This window comes from Temnothorax curvispinosus, unplaced genomic scaffold (genome assembly GCF_003070985.1).
Source record: "Temnothorax curvispinosus isolate PA1 unplaced genomic scaffold, ASM307098v1 QBEX01012331.1, whole genome shotgun sequence".
In the NCBI taxonomy this organism is placed as follows: Eukaryota; Metazoa; Arthropoda; class Insecta; order Hymenoptera; family Formicidae; genus Temnothorax; species Temnothorax curvispinosus.
The window spans coordinates 1-16,470 of NW_020222111.1; the positions used below are offsets into that span (position 1 = coordinate 1).

A 16,470-nucleotide genomic window follows, 5' to 3' on the forward strand; every position below is an offset into this window, starting at 1 on the left:
ATATATGTAAACTAAAAGTACAAAATGATGCGTATATGAAAACAATGTCATAAGTAACTTTGAATAAACTGATTCATTCATATTATTTAGAAAGCACGATATAAACAATTAATATGAGAATGTGAAAGAATATGTTTAATATCTATATTATTTCGAGTTTTGGTCATCAATTAAGTTTCCTCTTTCTATAAAAATTTAATGAGAACTTTATAGATTCTTTATTTACGAAAATAATTTATTGGAAAGGTAAAAAGTAAAATATCACGTCTTATTATTACATTGTTTATTGCTGGCGACAATTTATACATTTCTATAACGATACTTTATACAAAACTTTACAAAGGTTCTTAATTCTATAATCAACGACACGTATTCAACCCAAAATCATGATCTTAATTATAACTTAATCGCGTTATTATTAACTTACGAAAAAAGACTCATCGTTAAAATAATATTCTTTGGCTCAAAGTATGATTGCTACAGAAGGAACGAAACTCTATGTATATATACACAACAATCATGAACGCGTGCTATATACAAAATAACTTCACCCTTTTTACACCGAATAATTATATCTTTTCCCAGGCCGCGACTTGTCAATGTTTTTCTCGAGATTTTTGGAATCTTTTAATAAAACGTTATTTTATTCCTTAATAATTTAGAATTTCTTATAATTCAGTCGCAAGACATTCGAAAATGTTTGAAAGACGCATCGGTCGTTAAATCGCGGGGACCACACTTTCTTTCCGATGTAAAAAAATCATGTCAGGCGCAAAAAGGAACGATCGTTTCGAGCGATATTTCGTGAAATATCGCGGATATGTTTTGACAGTGGTGTCTCCAGTATATTTTATTGCATCTGGCTGGTCGGTGATTCTTGCTTCAATTCGAGGGCCCACATGTGCTGCGGCCAACCCGTCCGTCCTTTGCTCTTCGTCGGTTCTTCGTGGCCGAGATTCGAGGCAGATTGCAAACACGACTCGTTCTGCGAAGAAACAAAAATACCCGATGACATATGTAGGTCCTCATCAAAAGTTAATCTTGTCTCTATAGCTAATGTAACCGTCAACCCTAAAATGTAGAATGCTTCTTTTCATTTTGTCTTTAATTTAATGATAGACATAAAATCAGATATGGAGAATTTCAATAATTGTCAGGCAAATTGATATAAGAGACGAAGGGTATATCCAGGTTATTGACCGTGAGTGAGAATTGTAGTGATCTTTATTGAAGAGAGGAAATTCCACGTGGGTGGTAAACGATCGCAGATAATGAAGAAAGCCACAAAATACAGGGTTCGAGGAAAGCAAATTGTTTCCGAAGTTCAGAATTAGAAGATTGAGTGGAAAATCGAATCGAATTTCCTTTGTTTCCTTGTAATAGCACTTTCTATCAAGTCGTCTAAAGGCAATGACCTCTCGATGGAAACGATCTCAGGGATCCAGTGAATCAAACTGAATCCGGATAATTTTTTGCAATGAATATTTCATGCAATGAATTTTTTAATAATGTAATAAGAGTAATAAATAATTACATTAATCAGTTAGATTTGTTAAGTCATTAGTTACAGCATCTTTATAATTGAATTGGATTAAATTGTTTCTTATTATGCCATATCAATTCTCAATTTAACTTCAATCAAGCAAATGTAAATTTTAACAAAATTATTTTTTCACGATCTTTAATTTCATATAATAGAGTTTATATAATAATGAGATTATATGACGATATATAATTCATTTTTAACAAATCCCGAGGCACTACGGCTTTAAAAGATCGAGTTCTCAAGCCGACGTACGAATGTATGTAATTAATAGAGGCGAATGTTTACGTTGAAGCGACGCTTACAAAAGCGTTTTGAAAGATTTAAGAAACTCCGTCTATAGGAGACGGAATAATTCATTCTGAAGAACTGTCGAGCCCGCAACCGAAAGCCGCCGCACGCGGCCTCGAGTAGCTCTCGAAATTCTTTAAGACTTTTCGGAAGGAAAAATCTCACGAATATGAAAATGAACGAAAAACGAGGAGCAAAAAAGCTAGATAAGCAAAAATTATTAGCGCTATCTCATTAGTATATATTTTAACAAGAACAGTTAAGTTGCTGTTGCCTTATCAGTTGTAAAAATTTGCGTTTTACATTTTTATATAAAATTATCGATTAATGTAGGCGACTTTTATTAAAAGATAAATTGTTATCAATTTATGATATTTTCATTTTTTCAAAACTCAAACATTTTATCAAGTCTTTCTTTCTTTCAATAACAAATGATTTTTATTCCGCTTCTTTAGGTAGCAAAACAATATTTAATTTCTCTTTCTCTCTCTCTCTCTCTCTCTCTCTCTCTCTCTCTCTTTCATTCACGTTCTCCATTCTTTCGCTTTCGCACCCCTCTTTTCTAACTCTTTCACCGCTCTACATAATTAATAATAATAAAGTTATTTACTTGATTAGGTTGAGTCGCTTTATTCCTCCTGCCGTTCGAGAGAATTTCCGCGCGGAAGGTCTGCGGTTCCTCTCCCTCGTCGCTTTCCAACACCGCCATCAGATATCCGATATAGGACGCAGCTAGTCTTAAGGTCTTGATCTTTGATAATTTTGTATCCGAGGGGACGTTAGGAATGCATTCTCTCAAATCAGAAAAGGCATTATTAATGCTTTGCGTTCTCCTTCTTTCCTTTTTGTTCGCGGTGTTTCGCCTCTTCGGCCTGGGCGCCACGCCACCCTCGCGAACGCCCTGATGAAGATGCTGCTGAAGGGTGGCGCCGACGATCTGCTGGCTAATCTGGGCGTTCGCGAACTCATGCTCGCGTCGGTGACTAGGCTGATGATGATGGTGGTGATGTGGATGATGGTGATGGTGGGGTGACGTTTCCTGTTGCCCCTGCGGGTACGGCAAGGTGGTATAAGACTGGCCGGCCGAAGGGTGCACGTATTGCTGCAGAGACGAGTAACTCGGTTCCTGGACGCCGATCTCCTCGATAAGGGGTGGCGTCGACGCGGTGGGACTGCCGGCCCCCGAGCTACCCCCCGAAATACCGGAATCCGCGCCTCCCCAGTATGTGGACTGACTGTCGGCATCGGGAACCGAGCCGAGGGGCCCTGTGCAGAAATCGGGTGCACATCGCGTTTTTATGTGATCGATAGATGCATTGATGAAATTGGTTTTTAAATGACTCTCGCGAAAATTATTAGCGTAATAACTATACGCGAATATAATTTTTAAAAATAGGAAACTCTCTTTTGCGAAGTTTGCAAAATAACAGCCAGATTTTTCGACACTCGACTTTATAATAATATAATTCTCAGAGGCCTTTGATAAGAACATAATTGAACATAAAAACATTGAAAAAAAAAAAAAAAAAACGTGATTTTTCTACGCAATAAAGAATTTAGTAATATTTTGAAACAATATTATATTTTATGATGGTTCTTAAAACAGTTAATGATATTTCAATTTAATTCATTCCGTTGATATTTTGCATTTGTTGGATTTTTTCGTACTTGCTTTATAGAAAAAAATGATGCGGCAAGTAGTACGCAATTAATTTAAAGCCTAGTAAGTCTTTAATTTTGATTGTCAAAATAGTCTACACATATTTTTTGTAACGCTTTTCTTTAATATGTTATAAATAAGCAAAAAGTGACTTTTTGAAAAAAATATTTGTTTTATTTGCACTATGTTATATTAATATTTTATTTCAATATAACATATTGCGCTCGATGTTGAATTGTTAAACAAATCATATACGTAAGATATTTGAAGCAAAAAATACATCGTTCGCATAAAAAGCTTTTGTACATTGTTTATTCATAAGTCTTTTGCATTTTGCAATTAATTATTCTTTCATTAAATGCAACTCCATCTCTATTAAGCTGTTTGATTTACTGCTTCTTTCGTCATTGGTCGGTCGTAATGATAGGTTTTGCCTGAACATGAATTAATGACGAATTAATGATGAGAGAAGCGAAAATAACGTTATCCTCCACGTGCAAACTGGAAAAGCGAGTTCTACCTTCACGGAATTTTTCCATTCTTGAACTTACGTAAATAGATAATCTCATTAAGTGTGTGCATTATTACATATTAAGAATAATAAAATAAATATTATCCGTGATAATGCATAATGATAATGTACAATGCATAAAACGATATAGCTAAGAAGATAGTGACATATTATGTCGGCGAATCAAACTCAAACATATCCTAAATTTAGTTCGCACGCAAAATCAATAAGAATTTCTGTAATTTGAAGAATTTCGTACTCCATGAGACACGTTTTCTTATGTTTTTATGTTTTTGAATTCCATCTATTATACATGTAATTTATCTATAAAGACAGAAAGAATCGATAGATATGTCCATTTAAATTTTCTACTCTAGGAATCATGCTTAAACCTGAGATCACTCGTTTGTCTTGAAAAAAAATCGTAAAAGAATGTGCTTTGTTTTGGTATTCAAATTAGTTTTCAGAATAATTGATCTTGTCAATTAGGATGCGTGTGAGCACTCACCGTATGGAAGTTGAGTGACATAATTATACGGTTGATGCCACTGCGGATAATAGTCGGTCTGCGCCTCGTATCCGCCAAGCATGTTGCCTGATATTTTATCACCGTCAGATTCCTTTAATTTGTCACAATTCGTATCAACTTCACAAAACGTTCACTTTGAATTCTCAACTTGAACTCGTCGCCGATTTATTATTATATTTTATTTTACGATTTAATTATTTTAGCATGTCATTTACTATATCTCGTTATGTTCCTTCGATGGTGAAGAGCCTTTTCTTTCGTCAAAAACAAAAGTTGTAATTCAATTATTATATATTATTATTTCCGTTTATTATATCTCGTTATATTTCTCAAGCATCTGAAGATTTCTGCAACTTGCACTCGAATTTTGTCTGAACGAGATGAAATTTATTGCCGTTCTGATTATCTTGTATTATTACACAAATTATTTTATTTTTCGACGATGATGCCTTCCACTTAGATCTCGTCCCGCGAAATGAAAATTATCGTTGATGCCTCATTATTTTCTTATTCTCGACTGTCGACTTGATTCTATTTCCCGCTCGCGGGGGGGCGTCTCTTCTTCGATTTGCGTCCGGATATCGCGTCGCGTGCTTTTAGCCACTTTCAGCACAGATTGTCGTCTGAAGCTGAGGAAGCGCTATATTTGCGCGCGGTCTCGTTGTCGAATAGCGTCGATGCAGTTTCGGATGTGCAGTCAAAGGGACACTGAGAAAGCGGAGTTTGGTGCGGTACCGAGATCCGCTGCCCCCCTTGCACGATGCGGTAAAGTCCCCGGTCGCGTTCGCCGCTTCGTCGTCGGTGGTAGCAGCCGCGAGGCACGGGTGGGTGTACCCGTGAAGAGACCCGTCGTGATCCCGACCCCGTCAAAACGGGCGGAGCTCGGTATGGTCTACGCCCCTGTGAGGAACCCGGGATTCAATTAGTAAATTGAGGGAGCCCGCCGTCGACGGACGGCGAAGTGGGGTATGATTTAGGGTATGACGTTTCTCTCGGCGCGGAGGCGTCCTCCCTCCCGCTGCCTCCACCGACCGCGACGTATCGCCATCGCCGTCGTGCTCATCTTTTTGCCAATCGACTAGAGCGAACGCGAATGCTCCGGCTCCTTGTGGTGTAATAATATTAGTCGAGATATCGGCGCGATATAGCGCGAAAGCTGCGACGCAAATTAGAGGATATAGCGCGTGATGCGAAGCGAAGGAGAGGAATTTCCTCTATCGTAAATTTGCTCGAAAGGGAAAAATTTCGTAGGGCATTCTCCAACTTGACAGTGTGGATGTATCTCACAAGTTACATATTTTCACAGTTAAATGTCTCTGGGGGAGACTTGATCACACCTCTATAAAAGTTTCTTTCCTAGATTTTAGTAAATTTCTTCACGTGTGTATAATTAATAAACATTTTTTGATAGTTCCTGATTAGTGTTGAATCTCCATGGGAACTCATACACGTTAATTCTGTATGTTTATCGAATATTAGAATAGAAAAATTAAATTTTATTTTTTCTAAGAAGATAGATCGTTTAGCGTATATAGATTTCAAAATTCTGCGAGAGAAAAGGATATACATTTGCCATGACGCCAGACTCTAATTCGAGGGTTTCTAGTTTATGTTTAGTTCTTTTTTTATGTTTTATTTTCAAAATTTTTGGTTAATATCATTATTCTAGTTTCGCATCTCATTCGTTCTCGGTGGTATTTAAATTTTGACAGGCGCTAAATGTCGTTTAATAATTACATCGGGTCTCCGTGTAATACGCAAAAAGAAGGAGAAACGGGTCAACCCACTTTTACGATGACACGTTTCCTTCTCCAGATGACGGAGCGACACGAACGAGCATATAATAGCTGCCGGTGTATATATCGACCCTTTGAGGAAAAAAAGGCTTCCCTTCGTTTTCTCTCGAGTTAAAAACGAAACAACCAGGAACATCCGACGCCGAAGTCAAAGGGACTTCGTCGGGAAAACGGTAGCGCGACGGTAGTCTCGCGGGACTTTTTCTTTTCACCCCTTACAACCTGTTCGCATAAATAAGTCGGCACCTGTTTCCTTCTCACTCCACTTTTTAACGACAAGACAATTTGTACGACAAATTGCGACAATTAATTAATTAATTAACCCTTTTGTCTCTAAGTTCATTTAACAAAAAGGATGTTTGTATTTTTGCGCACATGTTTTGCGTGCAACTATTTGTACGATACATACAAGATTGAACTAATTTATAGCTAACGATTAGAAAAGTGAATACATTAACCGTGATAAGAGCGAGCGTGTCTGGTTTTATTTCCGAGAGAAACCAGACGCCAATGTGTAATAGCCAAATAATTATTTCTAGTTATCTAGTCGTAAATTAGATTTGTCTTCCCTTGTTTTAAACGGGAAATTATACTGCAACAATAAATATCTCGATAAATATTAATTGATCTAAAAGACTTTTATAAAATTGTTATTAGTCTAGAATTTGTCTTCTCAGATGATCTTTTCAGAATATCTTTTCGCTATATATAAAGACCTAATTTTAATTTTTATCCATTTGATTTGATATAAATTTGTTTATATCCATAATTGTTTCATACCAACTGTGTATGTAAACGCTTAAATAGTGTAGGTAATAAATGTACACTAAGAATATTGACCTTTATCTCATTTACCGTAAGGATCGTTGGTTGAGAAAGGATTGTTACTGTTCTCCAAAAAATTCCATCGCTCTTTTTCCAGCATTCCTTTATAGTCGATAATCCGTACTCTTCCGTTTTTTTCCGGTCTCTCGTGGCAGATATCGGTGAAAGTGATTGGTCGAGTGGCCGGCTGCCAGTTCGTCGGCAAATGCCGCAGAAGCTTCTTGACAGAGCCGATGGTAGTGGTTTACTGTCAAAGGGAAATGCCGCGATTAAAGAAGCACTTATAGGACGACTAATTTTTCTCTTTGATGCCAGGCGACCGTGATCGCCTTCCTCGTGAACCACTCTTACCGCGAGATAGGCGCCTTCAAGGAGCGACGATTATCTGCCAGCGCGCTGATGTGTCTCGAACTGATCGCGAAGTCGTTTGGCATGGCATCGACAGCCCAAAACCATTTCCATTTTCATTGTGAATAGTGAAAATGTATCTTGTGTTTCGGATAAACTTAAATCGAAATTACGAGATTTTTCATAAACATCCTCCCTTCCCCCCTCGATCAACGTATATCATAATAAAAATATATTAGTTATATATTGACGTTCTGTATAAATTTTGTAATTACAAAATTTCAGAAAGAAACGATTTCTTTCAATGTAATTTTATTACAAATATCTTTGCGTTAAGCCAATATATTCATTATAATGATTTTCCATAAAGTAAAATTTATATATATTTAATCTAAAGCAGCGTTTATAAAAGCTCCCTCAATCTTAAAATTTAATTATTATTAATGCAATCAGTAAAATCGAACGTAAGGACGATACCAACGTATCCTAAATTTTCTCCCCTCTTGTGAATTTCCCCTTTTGGCTAACAGGGAGCCCTTTACCAATGGGCGGGTTTAGACCAACCAGAGAGATCCTGGTGCTACCATTCGATGTGAGATGTGCGCAGGACTCGTTAGTTGGGAGGAAGGAAGGAAGGAACGAGTAGCGGGATAACGTGCGATAATAAGGGTCTTCCTTATGTCTGGCGGCTCCTCGCGATATCTATTAAGTAATAATCGTGATAGCGTAGATGAGAAGTGCATGGGGATCTGGCGCATAGGGTGAATCGCCTCGTTCTACGCAAACCCCCCTTCATCCCTGGCTTCCGGCGTCGCCTGGTTCTATTCTCTGTGTTGTTTTAACATTCGCTGTTATTTTGCAGTGGCAAATTGACATTAAATTTTGTTAAATTTTTGAGAGGTACGGAAAAATTTATACGCAATCTCGTATCTTAATTTACAAAAAGAGACTTTATTTTCAATTATTTGTAATTTTAAAATTATTGCATCAAAGTGGGTATAAATTAGATTCAGATGTTCCATTCATATTTCTATTTTGATAGAAATGTGATTGCTATTTACAATATTCGTTATAAAAAATTTAATTGAAATTTAATATACTTTTATATGTGACATCATAAACTGTGGTCGCTAATTTGTATTTCTTCAGCATAAATTAAATAATTTTATATATGTTATAATATACATATATCTATGTATACATAACATATACGTAAAACACACATACACATATATTATCTGCTATAATTACATAATTGATTTTGAGAGCCTTTTATGCGCGATGCCTCAGGCGCAAAAACCAAGGGTGATCTACCCTTCGATATCTGTTACTTGACTCCACGGGGGTATAAAGGCGGCTGACGACGGGGTGCAGGAATACAGCGGTTGACGCCGGTCGCTTTTGCGATGGTGGGACGCAATCCAGAACACCTTCTAATCGCCTCTAATCGCTTCTACCCCGCGCTGTGGGAAACCGCAGAACACCCGGTATGACTCGTGAATGCACTCGAGTAGCCCTTTTCGGTTCGGCCGGTGAACACTCGAAGTCTCATTTCGGAAGACGCGACCTAATCGAACGCCGCGCGCCGTTCTTTTCAACGATTCTTGGAAGAATCTTTCTGATGATTTATATTTATGAAAAACATATATCTTTGGCTTTTTCAATCCTTAATATAATTAATTTAAAACTTAATACAATTATATACAACACAATAACTTCTATAAAGTCCTGAAAAAAATATTTATTAGTAACATTTAATAGCAACTAAACTTTTCAATTTGATAATTAGATCTCTTTAATAAAATTTATAATTTTGATATGTAAAGTTTACATAATATTTATGATACTAAAAAATTACGATTTTTATTAAGAAACATTGCTACAGAGTTCCATAAAAAAATTTTAATAATTTCTTAATGATTTTTAATTTAGAATATACGTATACGTGCTTATTATTGTAATACAAAATTATACCTTGAAAAATGTAACTATTGAAGCATTTCTCGTAAATTAAAAAAAACATTAAGAAATGACCAATACTACTGAATTTTATTCGAATTAATATCTTAATTATAGGTAATTCACAGTTTGTGAATTTCTTAATATTTTTTATTCTTTTTTTTTTATTTTTTCAAAATACACATGTATAACGTGGCGTAAAATATATCGGAAGAGTAGAATGTTGTTTAGAAGTAGAATACACAAAGGACGCGTGCCAGTCTCGTGGCGCAGGGATTTCCGGGCCGTGCATTGAACGTCGACACGTTCACTAATTATTATTTCCGTCGTTAAGTAGGCCATTTCTTTAGGAAAAGAGCGGCGTGGCGTAAACAAGGAGGTAGGCCACGGTGTTCTGCGCTGTATCGTTGCACAGCTAGCGGAATTTATTTATTTTCCCATCGATGACACGTGGTTCCTCTTTCCGTTTATCCCCCTTTTTCTTTCTTAGCGTCGCACCTCGTGTCGAATTACCGAAATTCTTCGTACTTCGGAAAAACCGGGAAGAAACTGACTAAGCATGAATTTGTTTATAAATTATTTAAATATACCGTATACGTATATTATAATCTATTATTTCGTTTTTTTTTATAAGAAAGAAATATCAGGTTTTCTTTAATTTCAGACCTTACAGTAAAACTTGAGAAATTTAAGTAGAATTTACATTTGTCTTGCGTAAAATTTCGTAATTGCTCGAAAACTTTCTCAACTTTCTTTTGAACGAAGACGACCTATAATGAGTGCGGTTGGTTTTGACAGAAATTAGTTTCGTCATGCTTGATTTCGTCACGCTCAAGACACGATGCTTGGAAGCCCGATTTTCGAACGAGACTTTCTCGATTGCGAGAGGTCGATACGGATTAGAAAATTGAACGATCGGAGAACGAGTCAAACGGCGGCAAACGGCGAGGTTTTTCGAGGTGGAAAAAGGGGGAAGACGAGACGGAAAAGGGGCGGCGGCGGCGACGAAGCGGGGGCGGATAGAAAACGAGCGTGAAAGAGCGAGCGAGAGGAAAAGAGAAATTCAGAGGGGCCATGTGGCGTTTCACGAGATATCAAATCATACTACGTGTACGCCATGCCGCCCCCTAAATATAGTTTATTGCGTTACCGAGTATTAATGGAGCTTCTATAGAAACGACAAAGACGCCCCCCCCCCCCCCCCGAACGCAAACGTAACTCTTCCGACTCGGAAAACCGAAAATAGTGATCTTCGTCTACCGAGGGTAATCTAAAATCTGAAGATAAATTATCTGACGAAAAGTGTAGAAGCGCGTATAGGAGTAATAACTTTGTTAATTAACTATCGCACCGCAGTAAGTAACGTTAATTAACGTAATGTTTACATTAACGTTCTCAAATGATGGGAAGTGATATTGCTACATTTTTTTATTATATACATATATCACTTTTAATTTTACATTACTCGCGTGATTTTTTTTAAGGTAATTACTGGCGTATTATACACACCAACATTATATCTTAATTTTTATTGTTCTCTTTGATGATTTACAATTAAATAAAGGTTGATAATATTCTATGTATCTTCTAAATCAAGAGAAACGTACGAATCTTCTTTTATTATGAAACAATTTATGCAGCATTTGATCGATAGAAACGTTTTACTCTGTGAATTTAGTAAAATTCTAAGGCTGGGGTGTATTTTACACCCCACGTGAGTAACGTAGAATTAAAAAGTAAGATTATTTAGGACCAATGTCCCCTGATCAGTAACATTGCGGCAATTAATAATAATTAAGCTGTTTCATTTAAAACTTATTTCACGGTAAATTTATTATTGAAATAAGTTTCGAGGAAATGGTGCTGGTTTCTTTGTATAAATCTCTATAGAAGAGATAAAGATTTCGACGCAGCTATTCGTCAAAACGATGTTAATTTGTCATCCAGCAAGGGGTGAAATTAATAATCGGCCGTCATGGGTGTCTAGTTTACAAGTTTAAATATGCCAGATTGCGCGGCACGAACGCGAGCTTGGACACGCTCGTGTGTGGTCCACCATCAGCGGTCCGTGTCTATCTAATTTTCCCTGACGAAAACTGTATAAACAGCGATCCCTCGTCTATCTACCTGATACTTTTCCCGATATTTGGCCTTCCCTGAAAAATAAGAAGGCGGGCGTGATTTTGTCCTAGAATATCATAATTAAATGACGATTGCGGCTTGCTGCGCGACCGCGGATGCTGTTATAGGCAGGATTCGGAGTTCTATATGACTGGAATAAAATTCCAACGGGAAGGAAGCAGTTATGAAGGTGCACCCACAAACGTGGGTGGCTGCTTTATTCCCGTCTAGGTGTCTCCGAGGCAATTAGGGAGTGTCGAGGTTTCCGACGAAATCGAGGAAACTCGACGACGCAAGGAGACTCATCTTTTGAGGATTAGCGAAAATAATCACAAATTTGGAAAGACGCTCTCTTTTTTATAATATTTATTAATAGATAGGCTGATGCGATTTATATAAAATACATTTTAAAAATGTGAAAAAAAAGACATATTGCTGATTAATTTATACTAATGAATATTAATATTGATAAATATCTATGAAAATTTAAAGAGAATTTTATTAAAAATGACGCGGTGATCCCGCGCACGACTCATTCGTTCCAAATCTCGGAACTTTGTGTTCCGGTGACGCTACCGCCGGAAAATATAAGCACGCCCGCGTCGTACACGTGTTCCTTGTATATCATAAGCCTCTGTTGCGCTCGTTAAGGCGAGCTAGTTTCTTCCCGAATTTGCTTACTATATCCTGTCACGAGTTTCATTCATGACTAGGTATCCTTCAAAAGATGCTCTGAACGCGCTACCCAAAATTTATCGAGCACGCTGACTACTTTGAAATGTGTAACTGCTCACGCAAACCACAAATTGCAGCTTATCAGGAATTTGATTAATCTTTGCTTGTGGATACTGATGATTGAGAGATAATTTTCATTGTATCAGGCTCTCATAGATTTTATATAATAATACTTTTTCAAATATAAATATTTTTGAACAAGAATATTTTAGAGATGACTTAATTTGCAAATTGCATGTCTTTCTCCGCAGCGTGAATCATGATCCATTTGTGAGATATATACTACGTTTATGCGAGCGTTTATTCTGTATTATAGTAACTTACGATAATTTACTCGTTTACGCGGAGTAAATTATCGTAAGTTACTACAAAATCCCGTTTACGCAAAGGAAAATCCCGTTTACGCGAAGGAATTATCGTAAGTTACTACAGAAGTAACGCTCGTGTAAACGTAGTAAATAGGTATACAATACAATGAAAGATCGTTGTTGATATTAAGAGTCAATAAAATTTGTTTTTGGGAAGAAACGCAGCAAAGAAATGGCAAACTAATTTTATCAGCACGGATCGAGCGGGGATGGTCGCTTTTGATGAAAATGGATCACGATCGTGATTCATTGCGGATGTTTCCCTTGAAATGCAGCGGACAGATTCTCTTGCGAGATAGAATTCGTCGAACTTATGGATCACGATCGTGATTCATTGCGGATGTTTTCCTTGAAATGCAGCGGGCAGATCCTCTCGCGAGATAGAATTCGTCGAACTTTTACGAGTGTAATTTTAATTTCGGAATCCAAGACACGTTCATCTCGGATTTGAAGTGTCGGTGGGGTCCACTTCTCTCGAGGATCACGCGATAAAAGGTTCATTCCACATGAGTGTTGTAATTAGCGCCAAAACGAACCGAAAATAACGCCGGTCACTGCCTCGGAATAAAGCCAAGTTGGAACTCCGCTTACGGACTTGAGTGGCCTTATCTGTCTTTTTCCCAGGCTGGTGTTACTTGCACTCGCAAAAAACCAATTCTTGTCACGACCCGTTACCGTCGACGCATCGTCGGAGGATCGAATTAACGTATAAAAAATCCTCGGGCTGTCAACGTGCATTTATTGCGAAATAAGCAATATGCAACATAACATGAGAAAAGTTAACGGATTATTTTTAACAATCTTGATAACAGCTATCGCACTCTCTAATGTACTATTACGTTAATTTGGCCAATTAAAAATTTAACAGGCTAGTGTTTGTATTGTTTGTAATTCATTTTACGATGACCGACTAATTTCGTCATCTGCAGAATTAGAAGAATGCGCTTGATTCACCATTTCGATAATCGAATCGTCACTCATCGGATTTATTCGGAATAATTATTTATACCGCGACCTTAAAAATAACGAAGACAGATATAACCGAAGAAGACACACGACGAATACGCTCGAATGAAGAAATACTCAGCTACGCCCTCGTTTCGTATTACTCGAGATCACTGTATCCAGTGGGCGTCGATCACTCGTATCCCTTACATGTAACCCGATATCTATATTTTTCTACTGACCAATACGCGAAGTCTTCTTCGGCTGAAATTTTATTCGTTTTTGTACTTACTTCTCCGTGCTTTTTACGATTTCCTGGAAAGAAGTCTTTATTCGTTAATAAATTAACATAAAAGTCTTCTTTTACTCGATTTTATTTCGCAGCATCTTTCGACATTAGTAACTTGGGATTTTGAATATTCTATACTTGATAATTGAATTGTATTATATCTTATTGTGTGTTATTTTGATTTAGGTTGTTTTATTTCTTATTGCATCGCTTACTTTACGTGTGTAATAGTAAACCAGAGAAACGATTTTCTTTACCGTTTTGTCGTGTCATTATTGAAAGGTTTATATAAATTTTCTAGATGAATTTAATGACACTTGGAAGTTTCCATGTTGAAAAATTAATACCGTCTTAGCATACTTTAATGAACGAGAAATAAAATTAAACGCAAGACCGGAAAGCTTTTGTATAGATAAATTACTTTATTTTATTACTTAACAAACTTTTCTCCCTTAATTTCTCTTATTATTCAAAATATTTTAGAGGATGCATATTATACATATAGGTATGTATTATTTTGATTCTTATGGTAACTGTACAAATGCAAGCTGCACAAATGCAAACCGCATCGATGCCGAGAAGGCGAAAAAGTAAGTGGGAAAAGATAACGCGGAAAGTGAGATATATCGCTTTCGTGGTGAGGCTGCAGGGTTCTTCCTGGCGCCAATGGCATACCCTCTTTGCCGAATCTCTCGCTCTTTCTTTCTCCGCGTTTACGATTTACGAGTTTCTTCGACATTCGAACGAGGAGGAAACGAGGACAATCGTTGACGTAGCTAGCCGCAAAGCTTCGCCCTCATATGCAACCACTTGAGTGTTTTTTTATAGGCGCCTCTCTTCGTATTTCACGCTGGCACCAAGTGCCGATTTGTCCCCCCTTCCCCTCCCATGTCGGTCTGTGCTGCCATGACGATCTGAAATTTTGCATACACAAAACAAAGTCAAAATTAAATCATTGTTGTGTTTCGTGTCTTCATACCTACTTGTAATTTACGAAATTGAGAAAATAAGAATTACATAAGAGACTATTAATGATTATTGGCAATAATAATATAATTTGTGAAAATTAACTGATGCAAAAAAATGCTGACATAATTTATAAAAGACTTCAAACTATTTCAATTAATTATCGAGAAAGGGACGATTCTGAAAGATTACTTAAAAAAGTTAAAAATTCCGTTTGTATAGTTTAATCTTTAAAGATAGTATCTGCTCGCAAGACTATTATTTTCAACAAAATTTGTTCCGTGCGTTCCATAAAAAATCTTGCAACATTGAAACTCGGGGGTAGAAAAGCTCTTCCACGTGCACGCCAGATATCCTTCGCTAGGATACGTTCTCCTTGCATCTTGCGCCGCGTGTCGAGAAAGCATTTAGGAACCACAGAGGCTTTTTTGACTCCATTGTCCTAGCGCCTCCGGTTACATTTTATTGCATGGCGCGATGGCAGCGCGCGACGCGTGCTCTGCTCGACGTCGCCGAAAAGGAACACATCCTTCGGCACCCTCTTCTCACGGAGGTCACTGGAACGCAAATCGTCCGGGGAGGCCGGCGCCAAGTCGCCGAAACTATTTTGCCCCGAACGATCCGGGATCGTTTCGTACAAGTTCCGACGGAGCGGTCCCGTGTTGTCGAAATTGGAGAACGCGCGACGGAAGCGTGTCGCGACGCTCGTACTCTCTTCCGCTTTCGTTCCTCTCGAAACTTGCACAATTTTTCAAGCAAACTAGCTGAACTGCTTCTTTTTCAAACGATCTGACTAACGAATCTTTGATTCAAGTCAAGGGATTCAAGAAATTACGAAATATTTTAACAAGTAAAGTAAAAGATGGGCTTTAGAGTACAACGCGATACGCAAGTTAACGTTATAACAATAATTATTTATTAATAATTAAGGTGCATCATTATAAATCGGACGTTTTGGTTCTGCTTTGAGCTCATCGATTTAACAGTTAAATCAAAATAAAATATTTTTATCTTACGTTTTGGATTAATATATATTCGACTAATTTTATCTCTATAGCTGCAAGCACAGAGATGTGTAAGGCTTTTATTATAACTGCGGGAGACAACAAAAATAAATTAAAAGTTTATGAATCGTGTTTAAGTTTCACAATACAAGTCACATAAATTTTTATAATATTCTTGTGGTTTTCATCTATTTATCCGAAACGGAAATTATAAAGATAGACTGAAACGTATCGCACTTTACTGTAACTTAATTGTGATAAATCAAGGGCACGCGCCCTATAATATAATACTAAATATACTATCCGTCGCGGGGTCACACGACTCTCTCGTCGATTCATTTACGCATCTCATTGTGCATGCTAATAATGCGTGAAAAAAAAGAGCGAATGAGGGAAAGAGGGCGCGGGGAATACTACGCAAATGGTCCCCCCTTCCTAGCAGCGACAGCCGTATAGTTACGTTTTCATTGCGGAGAAACGACGGTCACGCAGATGTCGACCACTTGCTACCCCGAGGATGACGATCCGGATGAAATCTATTCCTTCTGTTCGTCGCCACGGGGTGCCGCACCACGGGGCA

General features: G+C 37.5%; 1 protein-coding gene across 1 annotated transcript; it reads right to left on the minus strand.

The window, feature by feature from the left end:
• Window positions 1-289: 289 nt before the first annotated feature.
• On the minus strand, window positions 290-5,336 carry LOC112462374 (heart- and neural crest derivatives-expressed protein 2-like). Its single transcript, XM_025028103.1, has 3 exons — window positions 4,514-5,336; window positions 2,445-3,100; window positions 290-985 (listed from the first exon to the last, which is right to left on the minus strand). Exons 1-3 carry the CDS (start codon window positions 4,593-4,595, stop codon window positions 851-853), a joined length of 873 nt encoding a protein of 290 aa, XP_024883871.1. The 5' UTR covers window positions 4,596-5,336; the 3' UTR covers window positions 290-850.
• Between the last annotated feature and the right edge of the window lie 11,134 nt (window positions 5,337-16,470).